The 20,103-nt window shown below is 41.2% G+C and overlaps 2 protein-coding genes across 4 annotated transcripts in view; one reads left to right on the forward strand and one right to left on the reverse strand.

The window, feature by feature from the left end:
• The window catches only part of myo9aa (myosin IXAa), a 223,211-nt gene extending 206,452 nt beyond the window's left edge, over positions 1–16,759 (reverse strand). The window contains 1 exon segment of the mRNA XM_065012316.1: positions 16,444–16,759. The gene's annotated coding sequence lies outside the window, so the exon portion shown is untranslated.
• Positions 16,760–16,908: 149 nt separating this feature from the next.
• senp8 (SUMO peptidase family member, NEDD8 specific) lies at positions 16,909–19,176 on the forward strand. Of its 3 annotated transcripts, none has more exons than XM_065012314.1 (2): positions 16,909–17,036; positions 17,542–19,176. In XM_065012314.1, the coding sequence occupies exon 2, from the start codon at positions 17,586–17,588 to the stop codon at positions 18,222–18,224; it is 639 nt and encodes a 212-aa protein (XP_064868386.1). In that variant the 5' UTR covers positions 16,909–17,036; positions 17,542–17,585; the 3' UTR covers positions 18,225–19,176. The 3 variants fall into 3 exon arrangements, with proteins under 3 accessions (XP_064868386.1, XP_064868387.1, XP_064868385.1); XM_065012315.1 differs by having other exon boundaries at positions 16,910–17,015; XM_065012313.1 differs by having other exon boundaries at positions 16,911–17,020.
• Positions 19,177–20,103: the final 927 nt, after the last annotated feature.

Consider the following 20,103-nt stretch of genomic DNA (forward strand, 5'->3'; position numbering starts at 1 on the left):
AAAATAAAAGACCCCAAAACAAAAAAAGATTACATGCAAATGAGATGAAATACAGAATGCATTTGAATCATATTACACATCTGTACAAGCAACCAGAGAAGGCAGATGCACAGACAATAGAGCACTTTTTGAACTCACTTGATCTCCCCTCAATTGGGACAGAGCAAAATGATAGACTAACTTTAGAAATATCCACCGAAGAAATTAATAAAGCAATATCTCAACAAAAAGTCCATAAGTCTCCAGGCACTGATGGCTTCCCTTCAGAATGGTTCAAGACCTTCAGAGAACAATTAGCACCTCTACTTAAGGCCTGTTTTAACTGGACTCTGAGGGAGGGGGTCTCCCACCGTCATGGAGAGAGAGGCCATCATATCAGTAATCCCAAAAGAGGGTAAAGATAAGAAAGAATGCAGTTCATATAGACCTATCGCAATTCTTAACACAGATTATAACCTATATGCTTCAATAATAGCCGAAAGGATGGAGAACAGAATCCCAGAATTGATTGACAGAGATCAAACTGGTTTCATACAAAATAGGCAGACACAGGACAATATAAGGAGAACACCACATGTCATGGACCACATTACTCAGAATAAGACAAGTGCAATATTAATCAGCCTAGATGGAGAAAAAGCATTTGATTTAGTGGGATGGGATTACCTATTCCAAGTTATGGATAGATTTGGTTTCAACAAAGAAGTGATGCAGTGCATCAAAAAACTGTATTCATGTTCGACCACTAGAATAAAGATAAATGGACATTTGACACGAACGATAAAATTAGAGCGAGGGGCAAGACAAGGCTGTAATCTATCACCCACGCTCTTCTCATTGTACCTCGAACCATTAGCACAGGCAATAAGACAGGACCCAACCTTAGAGGGAATAACAATAAGAGGCAGTGAACATAAGATATGCATGTATGCTGATGACGTTCTGTTATTCCTTAAAGACCCAGGCTCAAGTGTACCTAAATTGATGGATGTTTTACAAACATTTGGAACATATTCAGGGTATGTGCTTAACGTACACATGCCCCAAGCCTTAGTATATAATTATACCCCACAGGAAGAGCTGAAGAGCAGGTATAACTTCACCTGGACCTCCTCATCCATTAAATATCTGGGAGTAAATTTACCAAAAGATACACCCAAACTTTATTGCATGAATTACGATCACATTACCAAGAAAATATATGATTCACTTCCCTTAGATCTTAGTAGTAGAATTGAAACAATCAAAATGAACATCCTGCCAAGGTTACTGTATTTGTTCCAATCACTGCCCATAGAAATCCCGCCTAAACAGTTTAGGGAATGGGATAAACGGATATCAAGGTTTATCTGGAACAGTAAAAGACCAATAACTAGATATACAACATTACAGTTATCAAAAAACTGTGGGGGTATGGCCTCACCAAACCTAAAAGATTATTATGTGTCAGCCCAATTGAGACCTCTGGTGTGTTTGTGCAATTCAGAATACGAATCCAAATGGAAAGACATGGAGACTACTTTGACAGAGACACGCATACAGTCAGTTTGGGGAAATAAGGACATGGAGACTACTTTGACAGAGACACGCATAGAGTCAGTTTGGGGAAATAAGGACATGGTAAAATAAATATACAATAGACAAAATCAGTGGATTAATTTCTCTCTGAAGACATGGTTTAGGGTAGTTAAGCAAAATTATTTAGACAGAGAGATCAAACTGCTGAGTTGGCCCGCATACGACCCCAGCTTCATCCCTGCAACTCAGGACAGCAGGTTTAAACAGTGGACACAGAAAGACATCACATCATTCAGTACAATTATAAGGAATGGGAACCTAGATAACTTCCAGGACCTAAGTAAAAAAACATGGCCTGGATAAACAAGATTTTTACAGATACCTACAAGTTCCACACCATTTCTTAAGGGAGATAAAAGTGACTGAGCCTCGAGCACCTCCAAAATCAATCCAAGTATTCACTAACGCATACAACTTGGGGAGTAACAAAAAAACTATTTCAAAATCTCTACTTGGGTATTCAATCCTCAAAGAAACATTCTACAAACTGTATTAAAAAGAAATGGGAGGAGGAACTTAATATTGAAATAACTGATGAAACATGGTTGAACATATTAGAGACTCAACAAATCTCCACCAACTGAAGGTCATGGAGAGAATTCTGTTGGAAGAATGTTATACGTTTCATCATAACCTAACCTGAAATCAAACAGACTGGCTCACTACACCCTTGTTGGAGAGAATGCGGTCTATTGAGGGCGGACCACTCTCATATCTTTTGGACCTGCCCCGCAATCGAAACTTACTGGGGAGAAATAAGATCTAACATTGGAAAACTAATGGGATTTGACATAGAACAAACATTCATTTCTTTGTACATGGGTGAAATACCTGATAACTTACACAATGTTGTCACTAGGAAATGGCTATAAGACCCTCCCACAGTGACACAATGGATAGACATTGTAGAAGAAATACACCACATGGAGCGTATGACCTTTGCTTTAAGAACTCAACAGGAGAGGTCAAGAATACTGGGAAAAATTGGTTTCGTACTTGGAAAACGTCTAATTCAAAGATGTCAATGTAACTAATATGATGATGATGATGAAGGTATGAAGTGCACTGTAACTGCCAGATATTTTTTAAGTATACACATAAAACAAATTGGCCATTCTGTAATCTCCAGACAGTTGTGGATTTCTTTGCCAACACGTTTTATAACAAATAAAGACATGGGGGAACTAGCTGGCATGAAATATATAGTCATCACACAGATTTGTTTAAAAACATTTCCTGGTAACGCCGCTCATCAATTCATACTGGAAAGAAGTTCAGTGTGTGTGTGGCAGGAAGCCCACAGCAACGGAATAAAGAACACCCTTGAGCTCATGTGTAGCTGGATTGTACACCTCTTTAGAAGTTTGCAAAGTCTAACCACTAGAAAGGTATCACCTCAAGCACAAATCTGTCTGGTGGCGAGTTACATGGCAAATGACTGTATGATGCCAAGCAGGGTCGGGGTCAATTCCATTTCAATTCAGAAAGTAAAACCTATTCCATTTCCCTTCAATGAGGGAAATGTACTCTAAAGAGAACTTCAGTGTACTTCTTGAATTGAAATGGAATTGGCCCCAATCCTGATGCAAACAGCCTCTACTGGGAAAGTTGGGAACCACTCTACTCTAGAGGAGTGAGTGGGGTGATGTCAGAGCATCCACTCCGCCGGTGTTGAAAGCAAGCAGCTGGGGTTGGTCAGAGGGAGAAAAAGCAGCAGAGAGGGAGTGGAGAGGAGGGTGAAGAAGAAGACACAGGGAGGTTACTGTAGGAGGTATCAGTGACCTGGATTACACACACTCCATTACCCTATAAGAATGGTAGCCATTAGGCCAAGGCCTGGTTCAGCTCAGCAGGTCCTGGCCTGGGGCAAGGCAGCTTCAAGGCAAGAGGAGGATGAGCTGGGCACCAGCGGGTGGACTCCTCCAGACACAGTGGCTGGTAAATACACACGCTCACACCGAGTATGTTTATATGCACGGTAATAATTTGCTATTTCACTGATTATGTCAGTAGACAGATTATGCAATAGTCATGTAAACACCTTACTCTGCGATTAAAAACACATGGTTTTCTGAGAAATGCATCTTAGAAATAGTTCACATACAAACATTATATGTCCGAACTCATGAACAAATATGCTTCCCAAAAAGAACAGTCGCTGTGGTAGAACATTTATTTTGATTGGTGATTTTCTGCATTTATCAGGGTGCCATCAGGTAGCCTGATTTCAGATGGCTCCATAGAAACAGGATTATTATTAGGGAAATCGTTCTTCTTAGAAAGCATGTACATCGCCTTGCAAAAGTATTCACCCCCCTTGGCATTTTTCCTATTTTGTTCCATTACAACCTGTAATTTAAAAATGTTTTTTTTAATTTGGATTTCATGTAATGGACATACACAAAATAATCCAAATTGGTGACGGGAATAAAATAAAACAATTGGAAAAGTGGTGTGTGCTTATATATATACACACTCACCCCCTTTACTATGAAGCCCCTAATTAAGATATGGTACAACCAATTACCTTCATGAGGTCACAAAATTAGTTAAATAAAGTCCACCTGTGTGCAAGTGTCACATGATCTCAGTATATATATATATATATACACACCTGTTCTGAAAGGCCCCAGTGTCTGCAACACCACTAAGCAAGGGGCACCACCAAGCAAGCGGCACCATGAAGACCAAGGATCTCTCCAAACAGGCCAGGGACAAAGTTGTGGAGAAGTACAGATCGGGGTTGGGTTACAAAAAAATATCAGAAACTTTGAACATCCCACAGAGCACCATTAAATCCATTATTAAAAAATGGAAAGAATATGGCATCACAACAAACCTGCCAAGAGATGGCCGCCCACCAAAACTCACAGACCAGGCATGGAGGGCATTAATCCGAGGCAACAAAAATACCAAAGATATCTCTACTGTGGAGTTTTGCAGCTCCTTCAGAGTTTAGAGTATCTGTCCATAGGACCACTTTAAGCTGTACACGCCACAGAGCTGGGCTTTACAGAAGAGTGGCCAGAAAAAAGCCACTGCTTAAAGAAAAAAAATAAGCAAACACATTTGGTGTTCGCCAAAAGGCATATGGGAGACTCCCAAAACATATGGAAGAAGGTACTCTGGTTAGATGAGACTAAAACTGAGCTTTTTGGCCATCAAGGAAAACGCTATGTCTTGCGCAAACCCAACACCTCATAACCCTGAGAACAACATCCCCAACCAAAGTGAAGCATGGTGGTGGCAGCATCATGCTGGCAGCATCATGCTGTGGGTATGTTTTTCCATCGGCAGGGACTGAAACTGTTCAGAATTGAAGGAATGATGGATGGCGCTAAATACAGGGAAATTCTTGAGGAAAACCTGTTTCAGTCTTCAAGAGATTTGAGACTGGGACGGAGGTTCACCTTCCAGCAGGACAATGACCCTAAGCCTACTGCTAAAAGCAACACTTGAGTGGTTTAAGGGGAAACTTTTAAATGTATTGGAATTGCCTCATCAAAGCCCAAACCTCAATCCAATTGAGAATCTGTGGTATGACTTAAAGATTGCTGTACACCAGGGGAACCCATCCAACTTGAAGGAGCTGGAGCAGTTTTGCCTTGAAAAATGGGCAAAAATCCCAGTGACTAGATGTGCCAAGCTTATAGAGACATACCCCAAGAGAGCTCTAATTGCTGCAAAAGGTGGCTCTACAAAGTATTGACTTTGGGGGGGGTGAATAGTTATACACGCTCAAGATCTGTTTTTTGGTCTCATTTCTTGTTTGTTTCACAAGAAAAAATATTTTGCATCTTCAAAGTGGTAGGCATATTGTATGAATCAAATGATACAACCCCCCCCAAAAAAATCAATTTTAATTCCAGGTTGTAAGGCAACAAAATATGAAAAAATCCAAGGGTGGTGAATACTTTAGCAAGCCACTGTAAATGTTTTAATCAAACTATTATATTAAATCGGATTATCAAAAAATAAAAAATAAAATGTATTTTTTTAAATCGCATCAACCGTTCTCACTAACACGCAAGCGCACACATTCGAACAAAATTATTGATCTCATACACGTGATCAGCGGGTGTAGCGAAATACTTGCGCTTCAAGCTCCGACAATGCAGTAATAACAAATTACACAACATATACCCAATACACAAAAATCTAAGTAGGAATTCATTAAGACTATATACATACAGACAAGCTATGTCAGAGCGTAACGGACTAAGATACAGTAGAATAGTATAGAATACTATATATACACATATGAGATGAGTAATGCAAGATATGAACAATGCAAGTTCGAGAGACAGACTGACTGAGAAAACACCAGAACTCATGTCCTGTTTCACAGCTGTCTGCTGAGGACTTCTGCTCCCATTACAATGCCAGAGATACAACCTGCCTTGAATATTCAGTGCCAACAGATCTGAACTGATAACTGGTCTGTTTCCTGCTCGATGCCTCCGTCAGTCGTTGGAATGATGCGGCCATGCAACCAACTGAACACAAACAGTCTTTAGACCTGCAGGGTATGAAGATCTGAATCAAACTAACCATCACAGTCAATTAACTGTGTTGATGTTGATCGAATTATCTGCGGGATGATTCCTTTGTGAGGCATTAATTACATAACCACACTGCAGTTGTTACTTGTGATGTCTTGATTCATAACGGTATCCCATACTATGGACAAATTACAAAAGGACAATTTTGCTTAACGTTTAAAAAAGACAATGTACCTTTACAGACAAGCAAACATGCCGTAGCTGGGTGCTTTCAAAGGTTATATGACTGTGGTAGAGAACTTCATTGCCTGGCTCTTGCGGTCATATAATACGACCATCATTCTGCATTGTGAATTGACGTGGAATTGTATGATTTTTCTTATCGTAAAAAAGAAAAGCTACACATATCTAAAGTAAACGTTTAAAAACAGCCTTTTTAAAATCAGTTTTCCATTAAAAACGACAAGAAAAATCATAAAATTCGACGTCAATTTTAAAATGCAGAATAATGGTCGTATTATATGATCGCAAGAGCCAAGCAATGAAGTTCTGTACCACAGTCATATACCCCTTGAAAGCACCCAGCTACGGCATGTTTGTTTGTCTGTCTGTAAAGGTACACTAAGGCTTTTTAAATGCGGACACGAAACCTCCTCTGGAGATAGTTTCGAAGCGCCACTGAACGGGTATTTTACTTGTCTGTAAAGGAATGCAGCTTCTGGGGCGTGACTACCGTCCATCACTAGGCAACCAGAACTGTCAATCAAATAATCTCATACTACCTACACGCAGCCTGCCTGTTTGTTAAATACTGTGATTTAATACATATTTTGCTAGGAAGCGACTCTTAAGATTTTGGAAAGGAGTAGAATGATTTAGTTTCCAATACTTCCAAGAACACTCGCATCTTTCATATAGAGCTAGCGAGGGACAAAGAGAGGAGAGGAGCACATTACAGGCCGGTCGGTTTTGTCTAGAAGGCATACACTTTGGTCAAATTGTACTTTTCGTAGGTTTAGGAAAACGTATACAGCAGGTTATGAGAATTAACGTAGCAGGTTCGGATCATTTGATAAAGGTTAGGGGGGGTTAGCCGAAATGCAAAAAATATATATACTTTTTACAACAAATTTGACAAAAGCTGTATCCCTTCTAGACATGACCAGGCACGTTGGCCACCAGGCAGACAGGAGTCAGAAGGCACTATTCTATCTATCAGCAATCAAAAGATGTATCTTGCAATGGAATGCTGTATTTCGCAATTTCTTGGCTTGCAATGTCTTACAACTTCAGTAAAGCAGGGCCTATCAATTAATAGGTTAGGATATTTTACAAGCAATAGACTGAAGACTGAACACACACTCACATCATTAGCGAAGAGCAAGCGAGCCAGCAGCAGTGTTATTTTAATTTAGTGGGGAGAAAAAACAAAATAACTGTTTTCCCGTTAGGGATTTTTCTTACGTTCACACCCTTAATCCATACTGGAGGGCGTACAACTTTTAGTATAATACAAAAACGTTTAGACTGAAAGATACTCAAAGATACAACCCAGCCATATGAGGTCATGCTGTGCAAGGTAATCCTGAGTTCCATCATAAACGTATCCGGTTCAATTCAAATCAACTGGAGTCATTGGCAGTCCTATAGTACACACACTTCATAACAGAATCCATAGCTGTGTTTGAATACCCATACTAACATACTGTATACTACATACTTAATGAATATATATACTATTAGTATACGTCTGTAAACGAACAGTATCCTTTCAGTTGAGCATACTAGCGCTTCGCCTGTCTACAGGAAGTTGATGCTGTTGCTATGCAACCTCTTGCTAGCCTGTTAGCATAACAAATTACTAGCTAGGCATCAAATTGTATTGGGAAATATTAGGAAGCGCAATGTCGGAGTGGCATTGACTAAAATACAGTAGAATAGAATATATTATATATACATATGAAACCATTCGACTTTGGGTGTGTTTATAAATTCAATCTGGAGTGCCAGCGTGCTCTCTGGGCGTTAGTCAATTCACATTATTGTCAATTTGTAAATTCAGAGCGTTTTGCTCTTCGATCGTACAGAGTGCACACTGGACAGTGGCGGAAGAGTATGGTTGATCAGAGCGACAGTCAAGCACCCAAGCTAACTGGCTAACTTGCTAGTTACTTCCAGACACAAATGAGAGAACACCTCACTGACCATTTTACTTGACCTGGCAGAGCTGGTTAGGTTGTTTTCACGTTATCCAGAGCTTTGGTGACTAACTGTGCTGCTGGCAACAATTTAATTACGATTACGATTTAATTGGGTCCACTCTAATGACTTTATGATGTATTTTCTACGAACTGAACATGAGCAAAGCACAAAATGCTTTTTATCATTCAAACTAACAATTCATTTGGTTTGTTTGCTGCACTGTTGCAACCGTCAACGACTCTAATACCAGCAACGGTTAGAGATTTGAAAGCACAACCTAAAAGCATGTTTTGGGATGACCATTGGTTTCCCATGTATAACAAAACAGTATAGCTTATGCATTGGCAGCCATGATGGCACTAATGCAATATTCATCATATACAGTACAATGGGCAGGCTATGACATTAACTGCAGGGCTGAATGTTAAGCACATCTGCTTAGCGCATTAGAAACAACATGACCTCTAACTGTAGGTCAGCGTTCAGAGGGCTCTCACAGCCTCTTCAACATGACGACGGGCCTGACTGATCGCTGTCAGTCTGCAGCCAGACGACGCTCATTGAAATATGAGACTAATGGTGCAGTCGGAGCAGCAGTGGATGGAGGGACGCAGAAATCTGAAACAGTGGCCACATTGATCCATGCTTTGTTTGAGATGAACGTATGGAGCTTCACAATTCTTGTGGCAGTCCTAGGTATTACAGAGGCCACATCAAACATTACCTTTGTAATTTTACACAAATATGTTTTTTTCCCCACAAAGCAAAGTATAGATTTAGTGTAAGAATCTGTCCATAAGTCACTATTATACTGAATCGAAGCTCAGCCAGTTTCACATTGATTAATTCAACTAGCATCTTGGCCAATTAGCCAGGAACTTGTTTCAGGAAGTGATCTAATAAGTCTTCAAAAAGGGACTTATCATCCAAAATAGTGACAGCTCAGGTGTTTTTTTTTTCTCTGAACAATAGCGTGCTGCCTTGAATAAGATGGTCACAGCAGTCCAGTGATCCTATTGAGAGTCCATTTTCCCAGATTTACATTGGCCCCCCCCTCCAGAAACACTTGGAGCGAATGTTAGCCTCCGTGCCTGTAACTTTCACAGCTCACCTGGAGTTGTGTGACATGACCAGGGGAAGTATTTTCCGTGCTAAATGGGCGCGCAGTGAGTGAACAAAGGAATGAGAGGTGGAAAAAGACCATGGAACACCAGACAAGGTCTGACTGGAAAGTTAGCATAAAACAGGCCTAGCTTTTACTCCTACAGCCAGAATAAACTGACAATAAGACAATTTTGAGAAAGTTCTAAATAACCTTCAATTGTACATCTATTGTGATAGAATATCAAAGAGTGCTTGTTGTTTACACACCCGCCCCCAAAAGTCATCCTTATATTCAAGAAAACAAGATCCAGCTGTAGGAAATGTTCATATTTTTTTGTAACATTAGCCAGTAGCCTATTGCTGGCAGATGAAGGGTAATATCTCGGGCCCCCATGGATCGAATCTGGACCCAGAACGGGGTCAATACAGACCAAGGGTCCCGACTAATAAAAAAATATAACCAAATAAAAAAAGTTAAATGTTTTAACTCAGTCGGACCCCTTGTATAATATGAACACACATAAGACATTGCAAAATGTGTAGAATTGCAGGAAATAAGCTTTGAAAACTGCAAAATGATCTCTTTGCCAACAAGAGGGGTGTGAACAGTTTGGGGTCACATGGTTGGGGTTTGTTACTACGCTGATAAATGACAATATGCATTCGGCACCTTTGCCAATTATATAGTAAGGGAGGGCAGGGGGGGGGGGGGGGGTGTTCATCAATGCAATTGTAAACTCTATAGGTTGCTATAATGTTTTTAGGATTTGGGCTTATTTCATAAAATAGTAGGAAACAACTTTGCATGTTGTCAAATTTACGTTAGACAGATGGCAATGACATTAGCTTGCAAAGTTCATCAAAAATAGCTGGCAATGCTAACGTTAGCTAGCTATAATCTGGAGGTCTCCCCTCAATCTTAGCTACCTAGTTAAAGTAATACTGCATCTAAAGTCAATCTGGTGACATCAAAAATAATAAAGGTTTTCCTAATAATGATTTGCCTTCTTAAGAAATGTCATTGTGTTTTCAAGCCACAGTAATGCACTTTAGAACTAATATTCATCAGCACCCAATAAGGATGTATTGAGCAGAACGCTCAGTTGGGCATCAGTCCTAAAACAAACATTCCAAAACATATTGTCACGCAACATGCAACCAATGAATTCAATTACTAGAGGGACTGTGTCATAAACCCTTAAAGTTCCATAATGGAGTGAAAATGGCCAGATAAAGCTTATTTGAAAGAAAATAAAACAGATCTGATTATATAAAGTGATCTATAACAGCTGTAGATGTAAAATATCAATCAAATGTATTCATTTATTTATAAAGCCCTTCTTACTTTATAAATATGATGTCACAAAGTGCTGTACAGAAACCCAGCCTAAAACCTCAAACAGCAAGCAATGCAGGTGTAGAAGCCCGGGAATGACGTGACTCCCGACACATTTGGGGATATCATGGTTTCATTTATTTGACATTGAGGCTGAGCTACAACCTTCTATAGCAGAGGAGACAAAAAAAATACACTTTTCTTGGGAAGTAAATCTAATTATTTCACTACCATTTGATTAAGCTATTCACTTTCTGTACAATAGAAGATGTTTAACCTCAGACAGCTTTTAGCGAAACACTTGACCTTCTCTCATTGGGATTAGCCACGGAAGAAGAATAGCCAGAAGTTAAATGTAACATTTTTGGAGAAATATGATAAGATGAACACATTTTATTTTATTTTTTATTATTTTACCCCTTATTCTCCCCATTTTTGTGATATCCAATTGGTAGTTACAGTCTTGTCCCATCGCTGCAACTCCCGTACGGACTCGGGAGAGGCAAAGTTCGAGAGCCGTGCACCCTCCGAAACACCAACCCAGCCAAGCTGCACTGCTTCTTGACACAATGTCCGCTTAACCTGTAAGCCAGCCGCACCAACGTGTCGGAGGAAACACCGTACACCTGGCGACCGTGTCAGCGTGCATTGCGCCCACCACAGGAGTCACTAGTGTGTGATGGGACAAGAACATCCCTGCCGGCCAAACTCTCCCCTAACCCGGAGGACACTAGGCCAATTGTGCACCGCCTCATCGGTCTCCCAGCCGCGGCCGTCTACGACAGAGCCTGGACTCGAACCAGGATCTCTAGTGCGATGCAGTGGCTTAGACCACTACGCCACTCGGGAGGCCCTTCGGTGTCCATTCTTATCCTATAATTTTGGTAATTTGTGTGGTATTAAAAAAAATATTCTGCTAATGTTTAAAATTATGTAGAGTTTAATGAAATGTTTATAAAAGGCAATATTTTCTTGGGTCTGTAAATATGATGATAGATTCATGCAATGCTTTTACTATAAAGGAGAACTTTCCACTCCTACTCTTGTCCATGGTGGTCTGTGAACCCACAACCTTCAGGCCTGCAGCCCTGTGCAGTGTGCGTTATCAAAATTCCTGCATTGCCATGTAAGGCTTACAGGACAAAGAACAGTTTCTAAAACTGCATATTTAAGGCTCTGGTATGTCCAAGAAGTGAGGTTAAACGGTAATTCCATCTTGGCCTAATAATTTAGTTGACGTAACCATTTAAGCTAAATAAAATCTATCGCTTAAATTATGAAATACCTTAGACCTCATTTGCTAAGAGTGATGAAGCAGTAGGTAAAATTAACTCAAGGGATTTCTTCCAGAAGCAACTTTCGCTACATACCCTTCAAGTTTCCTGTGATTGTTCTAGCATATTAACTAAATCTCAACAGGGGTTTCTCAATAGAGATGAATTAAACAAAGATTTGGCCCCGTCCTCTCTCCACAAGAGACACTCCTTTTTAGAGGAGAACTACTGTAGGAGCGAACTCCGTACTTTTAAAGGGACACTAATAACCAAATAATGAGTAGGCTAGTGACCAAGGCTAGTAACAAGTAGGCTAGTGACCAAGTAACAAGTAGTCTAGTGACCAAGTAGGCTAGTAGCCAAATCATAGGCCTGACCTGTATTTAAACTCAATTTGGTGAAAACAGAAAACACAGCCGGTAATGTTAGGAAAAGAAAAACAATTCCTTGTTTTCGATCACTCTTGATAAGCGGAATACCTATGTGAGAATGATGTTCATTGACTACAGCTCAGCGTTCAACATCATTGTCTCCTCCAAGCTCGTAACCAAGCGTATGACTTTGGGTATGAACACCTCCCTCTGCAACTGGATCCTGGACTTCCTGATAGTACGACCCCGGGTACATCACCTCAGCCACGCTGACCCTTAACACAGGGGCCCCACAGGGGTGTGTGCTTAGTCCCCTCCTGTACTCCCTGTTCACCCACAACTGTGTGGCCATGAACAACTCCAACATAATTTTCAAGTTTGCTGATGACACAGTGGTGGTAGGCCTGATCACCGGCGACGATGAGTCAGCCTACAGGGAGGTCAGTAACCTGGCAGTGTGGTGCCGGAGCAACAACCTCTCCCTCAACATCGGCAAGACCAAGGAGCTGATCGTGGACGACAGGAAACGGGGGGGGGCAGCAGGTAGACCGCTTCAAGTTCCTCTGTGTCCAAATCACTAAATACTTCAAATAGTCCAACACACACACACACACACACACACACACACACACACACACAGTCATGAAGGCGCAACGGTGCATCTAAACCCCTCACGAGGTTGAACAAGTTTTGCATGGGCCCTAAAATCCTCTGGCTTCATCACTGCCTGTTATGGCAATAGCACCACCCTCGATTGCATGGCGCTACGGAGGGTTGTGCGGACAGCCTAGTATATCACTGGGGACGAGCTCCCTGCCATCCAGGACCTCTACAGCTGGCGGTGTGAAAAGAACGCCTGGAAAATCATCAAAGACTCCAACCACTCAAGCCATAGACTATTTTCTCTGGTGCCGCACGGCAAGAGGTACCGGTGCATCAAGTCTGACACCAACAGGCTCTTGAACAGCTTCTATCCCCAAGCAATACGACTGATAAATAGCTAACAAAATAGCTACACAGACTGAGTTAACCTTTAATTGACCTTTTATTTCAATCTTTGCACTGTCTCTATGCACACTCACAGGGCCCTACACACTTGCACTCCATCATTTGGTCACTCACGCATAATATGCACATAGATTTATACTGAATCTACACAGCCGCTCACATACAAGCTGCTACTACTCTGTTTATCTTATATCCTGTTGCCTAGTCTCCTTACCCCTGTACATATCTACCTCCATCACTCCAATATCCCTGCACATGTAAATATGGTATTGGAACTTACTTATTAAAAATGTCCTATATTTAGTATGCTTACTTACTTAATTGTGTATTTTAGATTTCTTGTGGGGGGTTTTCTAGTAATACATTGTTATTAATCATTGCATTGTTAGGTTTTGAGTTTGCAAGAAAGGCATTTCACTGTACTTGTGCATGTGACATTAAAAGTAGAAACTCTCATTCTGACCAGTCTGAGCACCATGAGGAGTTAACGAGGGGAAAGCCATGGGGGAAGCCAAGCCTTTGAGGTTCCATAGCCTCCTTCTGTAATGGCCACAGAGAATGGGGAGCTTTGTTCAGGGGCAACAGGCATGTTCCACGTTAATGACTTCACTTCATGTGCGTGCCAATCACTTACGCCATACAATCCGGCCATGCGGCCGCACAACACTTTTCATGTGCGGCTGACCAAGTGACTCAGCACGTGACCTACCACCCCACCCCACCCCACAGAAGCATGTGGCAATGAGGTCACTCATGTTGGGTTTTAGAATCCTCAAAGGCATTGTGTAGGCCTATATGGGAAAAGCATAGCATGGTCAGAGGAGCAGTTTGTCACCTCGGTCCACCAGTGAACAAAACAATCAGGATAGAACTGACAGTCTACAGTCTACATGTTGGCTACAGTCTCTGTGGTTGGGGAGCGATAGCTTTAGGGTGATGCAATAGTTGTAGATTTCTGCAATGGTCTTTTCCATCATGGAGGCTAGCCATCAACACTTTGGAAGAGCTCTGCTACTGCTCTGCTACTGCTGTGAAAGCAGCACCCCACAGCTCAGACTTTGGAGCGTCTACAGAGTAGTGTACAATGACTAAATAATGTGCAGCCAAATGGCCATTCACATTGATGTCACTGGTCCACCTCAAAGATAATCGGTTTCTAAAGTATACCACAGCATACCCCACCTAAGAACATACATGAAAACAATTTCCAGAGCCCCCGTGTACTGCATCTGCACTGCTTCCACTGCACCTGCACTGCATCTGCACTGCATGGCTTCAGCACTGCTGCCACTGCACCTGCACTGCTTCTACTGCACCTGCACTGCTTCTACTGCATCAGCACTGCTTCTACTGCATCAGCACTGCTTCTACTGCATCAGCACTGCTTCTACTGCATCAGGTGTTAGATCTCTGGCTACAACAGCTGCTGTAGCTACTCTGCTGCGCTAACTATCACTCCCACTTTTGAACCTCTAGGTTCATATCAGCACAATGTGTTTTTTCTCAAGCCTTCATCTCTGATGGCTTGCTTTCCATATTATCCTGTAGGCCTTTAGTTCAACAAGATGAACCCATTCATCACAATGTATCCAGTTGTGATCAGAAATATCCTGTAGCCTAGTCCTGACCCAGGCTATTACACGTTTCAGGTATACAAGCTCCAGCCATGGACACTCCCCAGAACATCATATCATGACTATTCATTGGATGTTAACTCATGGTGCTTTCCCAGCATGCAGCTGTGTCTTCTCAGTCCCAATGCATTCCTCCAGACCCACTCTGATCACCTGTGCAGAGGATGGGCCAAAGTAACAAGCAGAGGATGGGCCAAAGTAACAAGCTTTATGGAGAATATAGTTGTAGTACCTGGGAGTTTTATTAGACATATGTACGAGATACACATGGTATACACAGTCCAACGAAGTGGTTACTTGCAGGCTCGACAATGCAACAACAATAAGAAATAAAAGTTCATTACTAAACATTCGTTATATTTTAGTAATTTCAAAATGTCTTGTTGTTGCTCAGCATTGAGTAATCGCTTCCCATCATACCCATATCAGACTCCAGAGGTTAAACAATATCCAAGCTACAGAAGACATGTATAGAATACAGGCTATAGCCTCTACACTGGCTTTACAAACAATAACCTTCTACAAAGATCATATAAACATTCTCAATCAACTCAGTATGAGGATAGGTGAGCTTGAGGGTTAAGTAGTGGATATGGCTATGGAACCAATGTTATGGGCTAAGGAGTGCTGCTCTGGGCAGGCCCCATGATTCAGCAGCTTATTCACCCCTTTAGACCTCCTCTACAATTCCACTGCTTTGCAGTCTGTACTGCACCCACTGCATTAGAAGCTATTCTGGCTGACCTCCGCTAAATAATACATGCAAACATTTCCCCGCCCCAGACAGAGAGAGACAACACACCTCTGCTATTGCTCTCAATTGTTGTTCGATTACTTCGTGTCAAAAGAGGGGGGTCTGAGATCACTTGAAGTTGGCGGGACATTGTAACCTTCCTATTTTGCTTGATACATTTGATGGGATACAATGCATCTGCATGGACGTTGACAGATATTGTCTTGATTTGACATTAATTAATTTGGTTTAAAAACTATAGTGCGTAGGTTCTAAACTTTCGGTTCCCTTGACATAAACTACAACATCAGTTATCTAACAGCTCATGACAATAACTTACTACTCGAAAGCAATGGACTTTTGTAATAATGGGTGTCCCACTACTGACAAAGTAAAAATAACTCATTTTGTATGCAAAGATGTGGTTTCTTTAATACACGCACAATCAAAGTGGTCAAGCTTTAATCCAGTCAACAAATTAACACAGCGTTTCAAGTAATGGTAACTACACGCAATAAACTCCCTGTGGCTCAGTGGGAAGGGTAGTTCATCGCGCGATGAATGGAATTCCAAAAATCATATCGTCAATAGCAAAACCTTGCCTATTGGTACCATACCCCAGTGATTGGTACATACATATATATATATATATTTATACACACATGAAAAGCCTCGTTTGGGACAGTAACAACACTTCTTACCTTATTACATCAATGAACGTTAATCCAAATCTGTTGTGCGCGGAAGCCTTCTCGTTTGGGACAGGGGAATTAGCACACAAATGCAACTCTCAAATCTGATTTTTAATTCCCTGGGTTTCCTTAAACAACTGCGCCTTCGTTCTTCTCTCCAAATAACTTCCCCCGAAAATGATTCAAAATTCAGATCAGTCCCGAACAGTGACGCATATTTGTCCTATTTTCTTCTCTTCTTAAAATGTATTAAAAGCAGCCCTTCCTATCCCCGGTGACGTTCGATGAAACCTCTGCTGCCTTTTCCCCTTGCTAAACAGTGCGCGCTCACGCTACTTGATAGGCGGGGTGAAATAATCAGGGAGGGAGGGTTTCCCAGAGAGGTTCGAGGGGATTGGATGTACCGACTCATTCAGCGAATCACCCGCATGGACAGAGCGAGTCTCGGAAAGCCCACTTGCCCCGCAGTACTGTCGCAAAATGTTTACAGTAGTGGAGCAGTTTGTACTCGTTTACGTTTCTTACTGCAACGAGGAAGGAAGGTTGCATTTTTTGATGGACGTGTTTAGTGAATGTGTCTGGTAAGGTATGTGAAATAAAATGTAAGTTTGTTTATTAATTTCGTACATCGTAAAACCCACTGCGCATGCCAAACCCATTGGCCTGGGAGTCAACACTAGCTAGCATAGCAAAACGCAATGCAGCGCCAGCAACCCTGCAAACTTTGACCAAAATAAAAATGTTTTAGCTATGACTAGCTAACTTAGTGTGTTGTTAGATAGGCCTTATAGCTATAGTACTAATTGTGAGATTGAAGATTATATCCAGTAGAAGTTGTATTTATTTATTCATAGCTAATCAGCCTGCCAACATAGCTACGGTTAGGTTAGCTATCTATTAGGTTAGGGATCTGGAAAGTACTTTCAGCACCTAGGCTATAGCTAACTAGTAGAAAACCTCCTTTTTGTGGCTCATACACTCAACTAATGAATTAGCTAGCACTCATTCCTGAAAAATCTGACAAGATGACAGTTTGTGATTGTGTAGAGTAGTGTTGCTTCATCTTTCACTTAATCTCCCTAAAACCGGTTCCTCCATGTTTTCCAGACTGACCCTGTCTACCTGTCCGCCCCCACCCTGCCTTGGAGAGAATGGATCCCGTTGTGTTGAGCTACCAGGACAGCCTCCTGCGGCGCTCTGATGTGGCCTTACTGGAGGGCCCTCACTGGCTCAATGACCAGGTCATCGGCTTTGCCTTCGAGTACTTTGCTGCTGAGCTCTTCAAGGGCCTTGGCGAAGCGGCCATCTTCATCAGCCCCGAGGTCACCCAGTTCATCAAGTGTGCTGCCTGCCCGGAGGAACTAGCCATGTTTCTGGAGCCGCTGGGGCTAGCTTCCCGGCGCTGGGTCTTCCTGGCTGTGAACGACAACTCCATCCAGACTGCCGGCGGCTCTCACTGGAGCCTGCTGCTGTTCTTGCGCGACGGCGGCCATTTTGCCCACTACGACTCGCAGAGTGGTGGCAACTCGCTTCACGCCCGGCGGATCGCCACAAAGCTGGAGCCCTTCCTGGGGTCGGGGAGGAAAGTGCCCTTTGTGGAGGAGCCCTGTCCTTTGCAGCAGAACAGCTATGACTGCGGCATGTATGTGATCTGTAACGCAGAGGCCTTGTGTGAGAGGGCCAGAGTGGAGGGCTCGCCTCGCCTCCCTGTCCAGACCATCACCCCGGCCTACATCACGCAGAAGAGGCTAGAGTGGTGCAGACTGATCCAGAGACTGGACAGAGATTGACCTGGGGAGCTATGTTCTCCTCCTCAGCACTAAGCGTGTCCTCAATGTACTCAGAAGAGGAGAGCCTTCAGGAGTTTTAAGGTCAATGAAGGAATGCACAGGATCTACATTCACAATCACAAAGATATTGCCTTTGAAAGTAAAAGATTGAAGCCTTGTTCCAATATTTCAGGCTTCATACAACAATTGCTGTCATATTTACTCCTTATAAAGCCAGAACAACATGTAAAAACTGCACCTGCATGCCTATACAATATGTCTAATTTATTATCTATTTATCATATTCAGCACAAGGAGTGGGTTACAAATCAAAGTTTATTTGTCGCATGACAGAATACAACAGGCGTAAACCATCCAGCTAAATGTTTCCTCAACAGAGTTCAATATCAGAGGTAGGAAATAGAAAGTCCAGAATAGGATCTTACAAAAAGCACATAAACAACACTAGGTCAGGTATAAAAATAATAATAAACACAGGAGAAATGGACATCTTGAAAAGAACGACACGTTTTCTCTTCACTGTATTTCATTTGATCTTGTAAGAAAATGTTTAAATTGTTTACAATGATTTTTGCTCAGGTTTGCTGTAAATAAATTAGAATTGATATGAAGAATATATCTTAGAATGTTAAATATACAGTAACCTCACAAGGAAGAAATGTTTGGATGCAATTCTACCTGTTGATCATGGTCAAATGATGGTTGTGTGGCGGCACCAGTTCCATGATCCTCTGTTTACTAAACCTGCAAATAAAACCTAGTCCTCATCTTAGTAAACCATTAACATTTACACAGTATCTCCATGATACACTTCCAATAAACCAAGCAAGGAACATGAAAGTGCCATGTCTTATATATGACATTATATGCATATAATGAGAGAAATTAATTTCATGTTGAAATTGTTACAGTATTTTGGATGATAATAAAGGAATGAATCTGATATCAATAAGCAGCTCAATTTGGTTCCACTTTGTGTCAGTAGCATGCAAGCAAATACATGATTCAAAATCAACAAGAGTATGAATAATGAATTGAAGTACTAATGTAGTAATGACATATCAATTATTTATTTATTCATTACTGGCTGAGGCAATGATGAACACCTGAAGAATAGAAAACCCATTCGATCCTGGAATGAATCACAAGGTCCCGGTAATTACATTCCTTCATTAGTCCCGTTTACGGCTCTATTCAGTCTGTATCGCTGAAGCGTTACAGATCAAATCAAATGTATTTATATAGCCCTTCGTACATCAGCTGATATCTCAAAGTGCTGTACAGAAACCCAGCCTAAAACCCCAAACAGCAAGCAATGCAGGTGTAGAAGCATCATCAACCTGAAGAAGACATGGGAGAACAGGTCATTTCCGATTGAGACGATTTCCAGTCAGAACGCCAAATGTCAGGCAATAGTAGTGTAATTAAAATGACTGTTTTTAGTGTAGTGTAATTAAAATGACTGTTTTTAGTGTGGTGCAATAGTAGTTTAATTATAAAGACTTTTTTTAGTGTATTGTATTAGTAGTGTAATTAAAAATAATGTTTCTAGTGTAGTGTAATAGTAGTGCAATTAAAATGACTGTTTTTAGTGTAGTGTAATAGTAGTGTAATTAAAATGACTGTTTTTTAGTGTTTTTAATTAAAAATAGTGTAGTGTAATTAAAATGACTATTTTTAGTGTAGTGTAATAGTAGTGTAATTAAAATGACTGTTTTTAGTGTAGTGTAATTAAAATGACTGTTTTTAGTGTAGTGTAATAGTAGTGTAATTAAAATGACTGTTTCTAGTGTAGTGTAATTAAAATGACTGTTTTTAGTGTAGTGTAATAGTAGTGTAATTAAAATGACTGTTTTTAGTGTAGTGTAATAGTAGTGTA

Source organism: Oncorhynchus nerka, linkage group LG27 (genome assembly GCF_034236695.1).
Source record: "Oncorhynchus nerka isolate Pitt River linkage group LG27, Oner_Uvic_2.0, whole genome shotgun sequence".
NCBI lineage: Eukaryota > Metazoa > Chordata > Actinopteri > Salmoniformes > Salmonidae > Oncorhynchus > Oncorhynchus nerka.

What these genes read in the sequence shown, in the direction of transcription:
- senp8 (XM_065012314.1), top strand. Translation starts at nt 17,586, where the DNA reads ATGGATCCCGTTGTGTTGAGCTACCAGGACAGCCTCCTGCGGCGCTCT.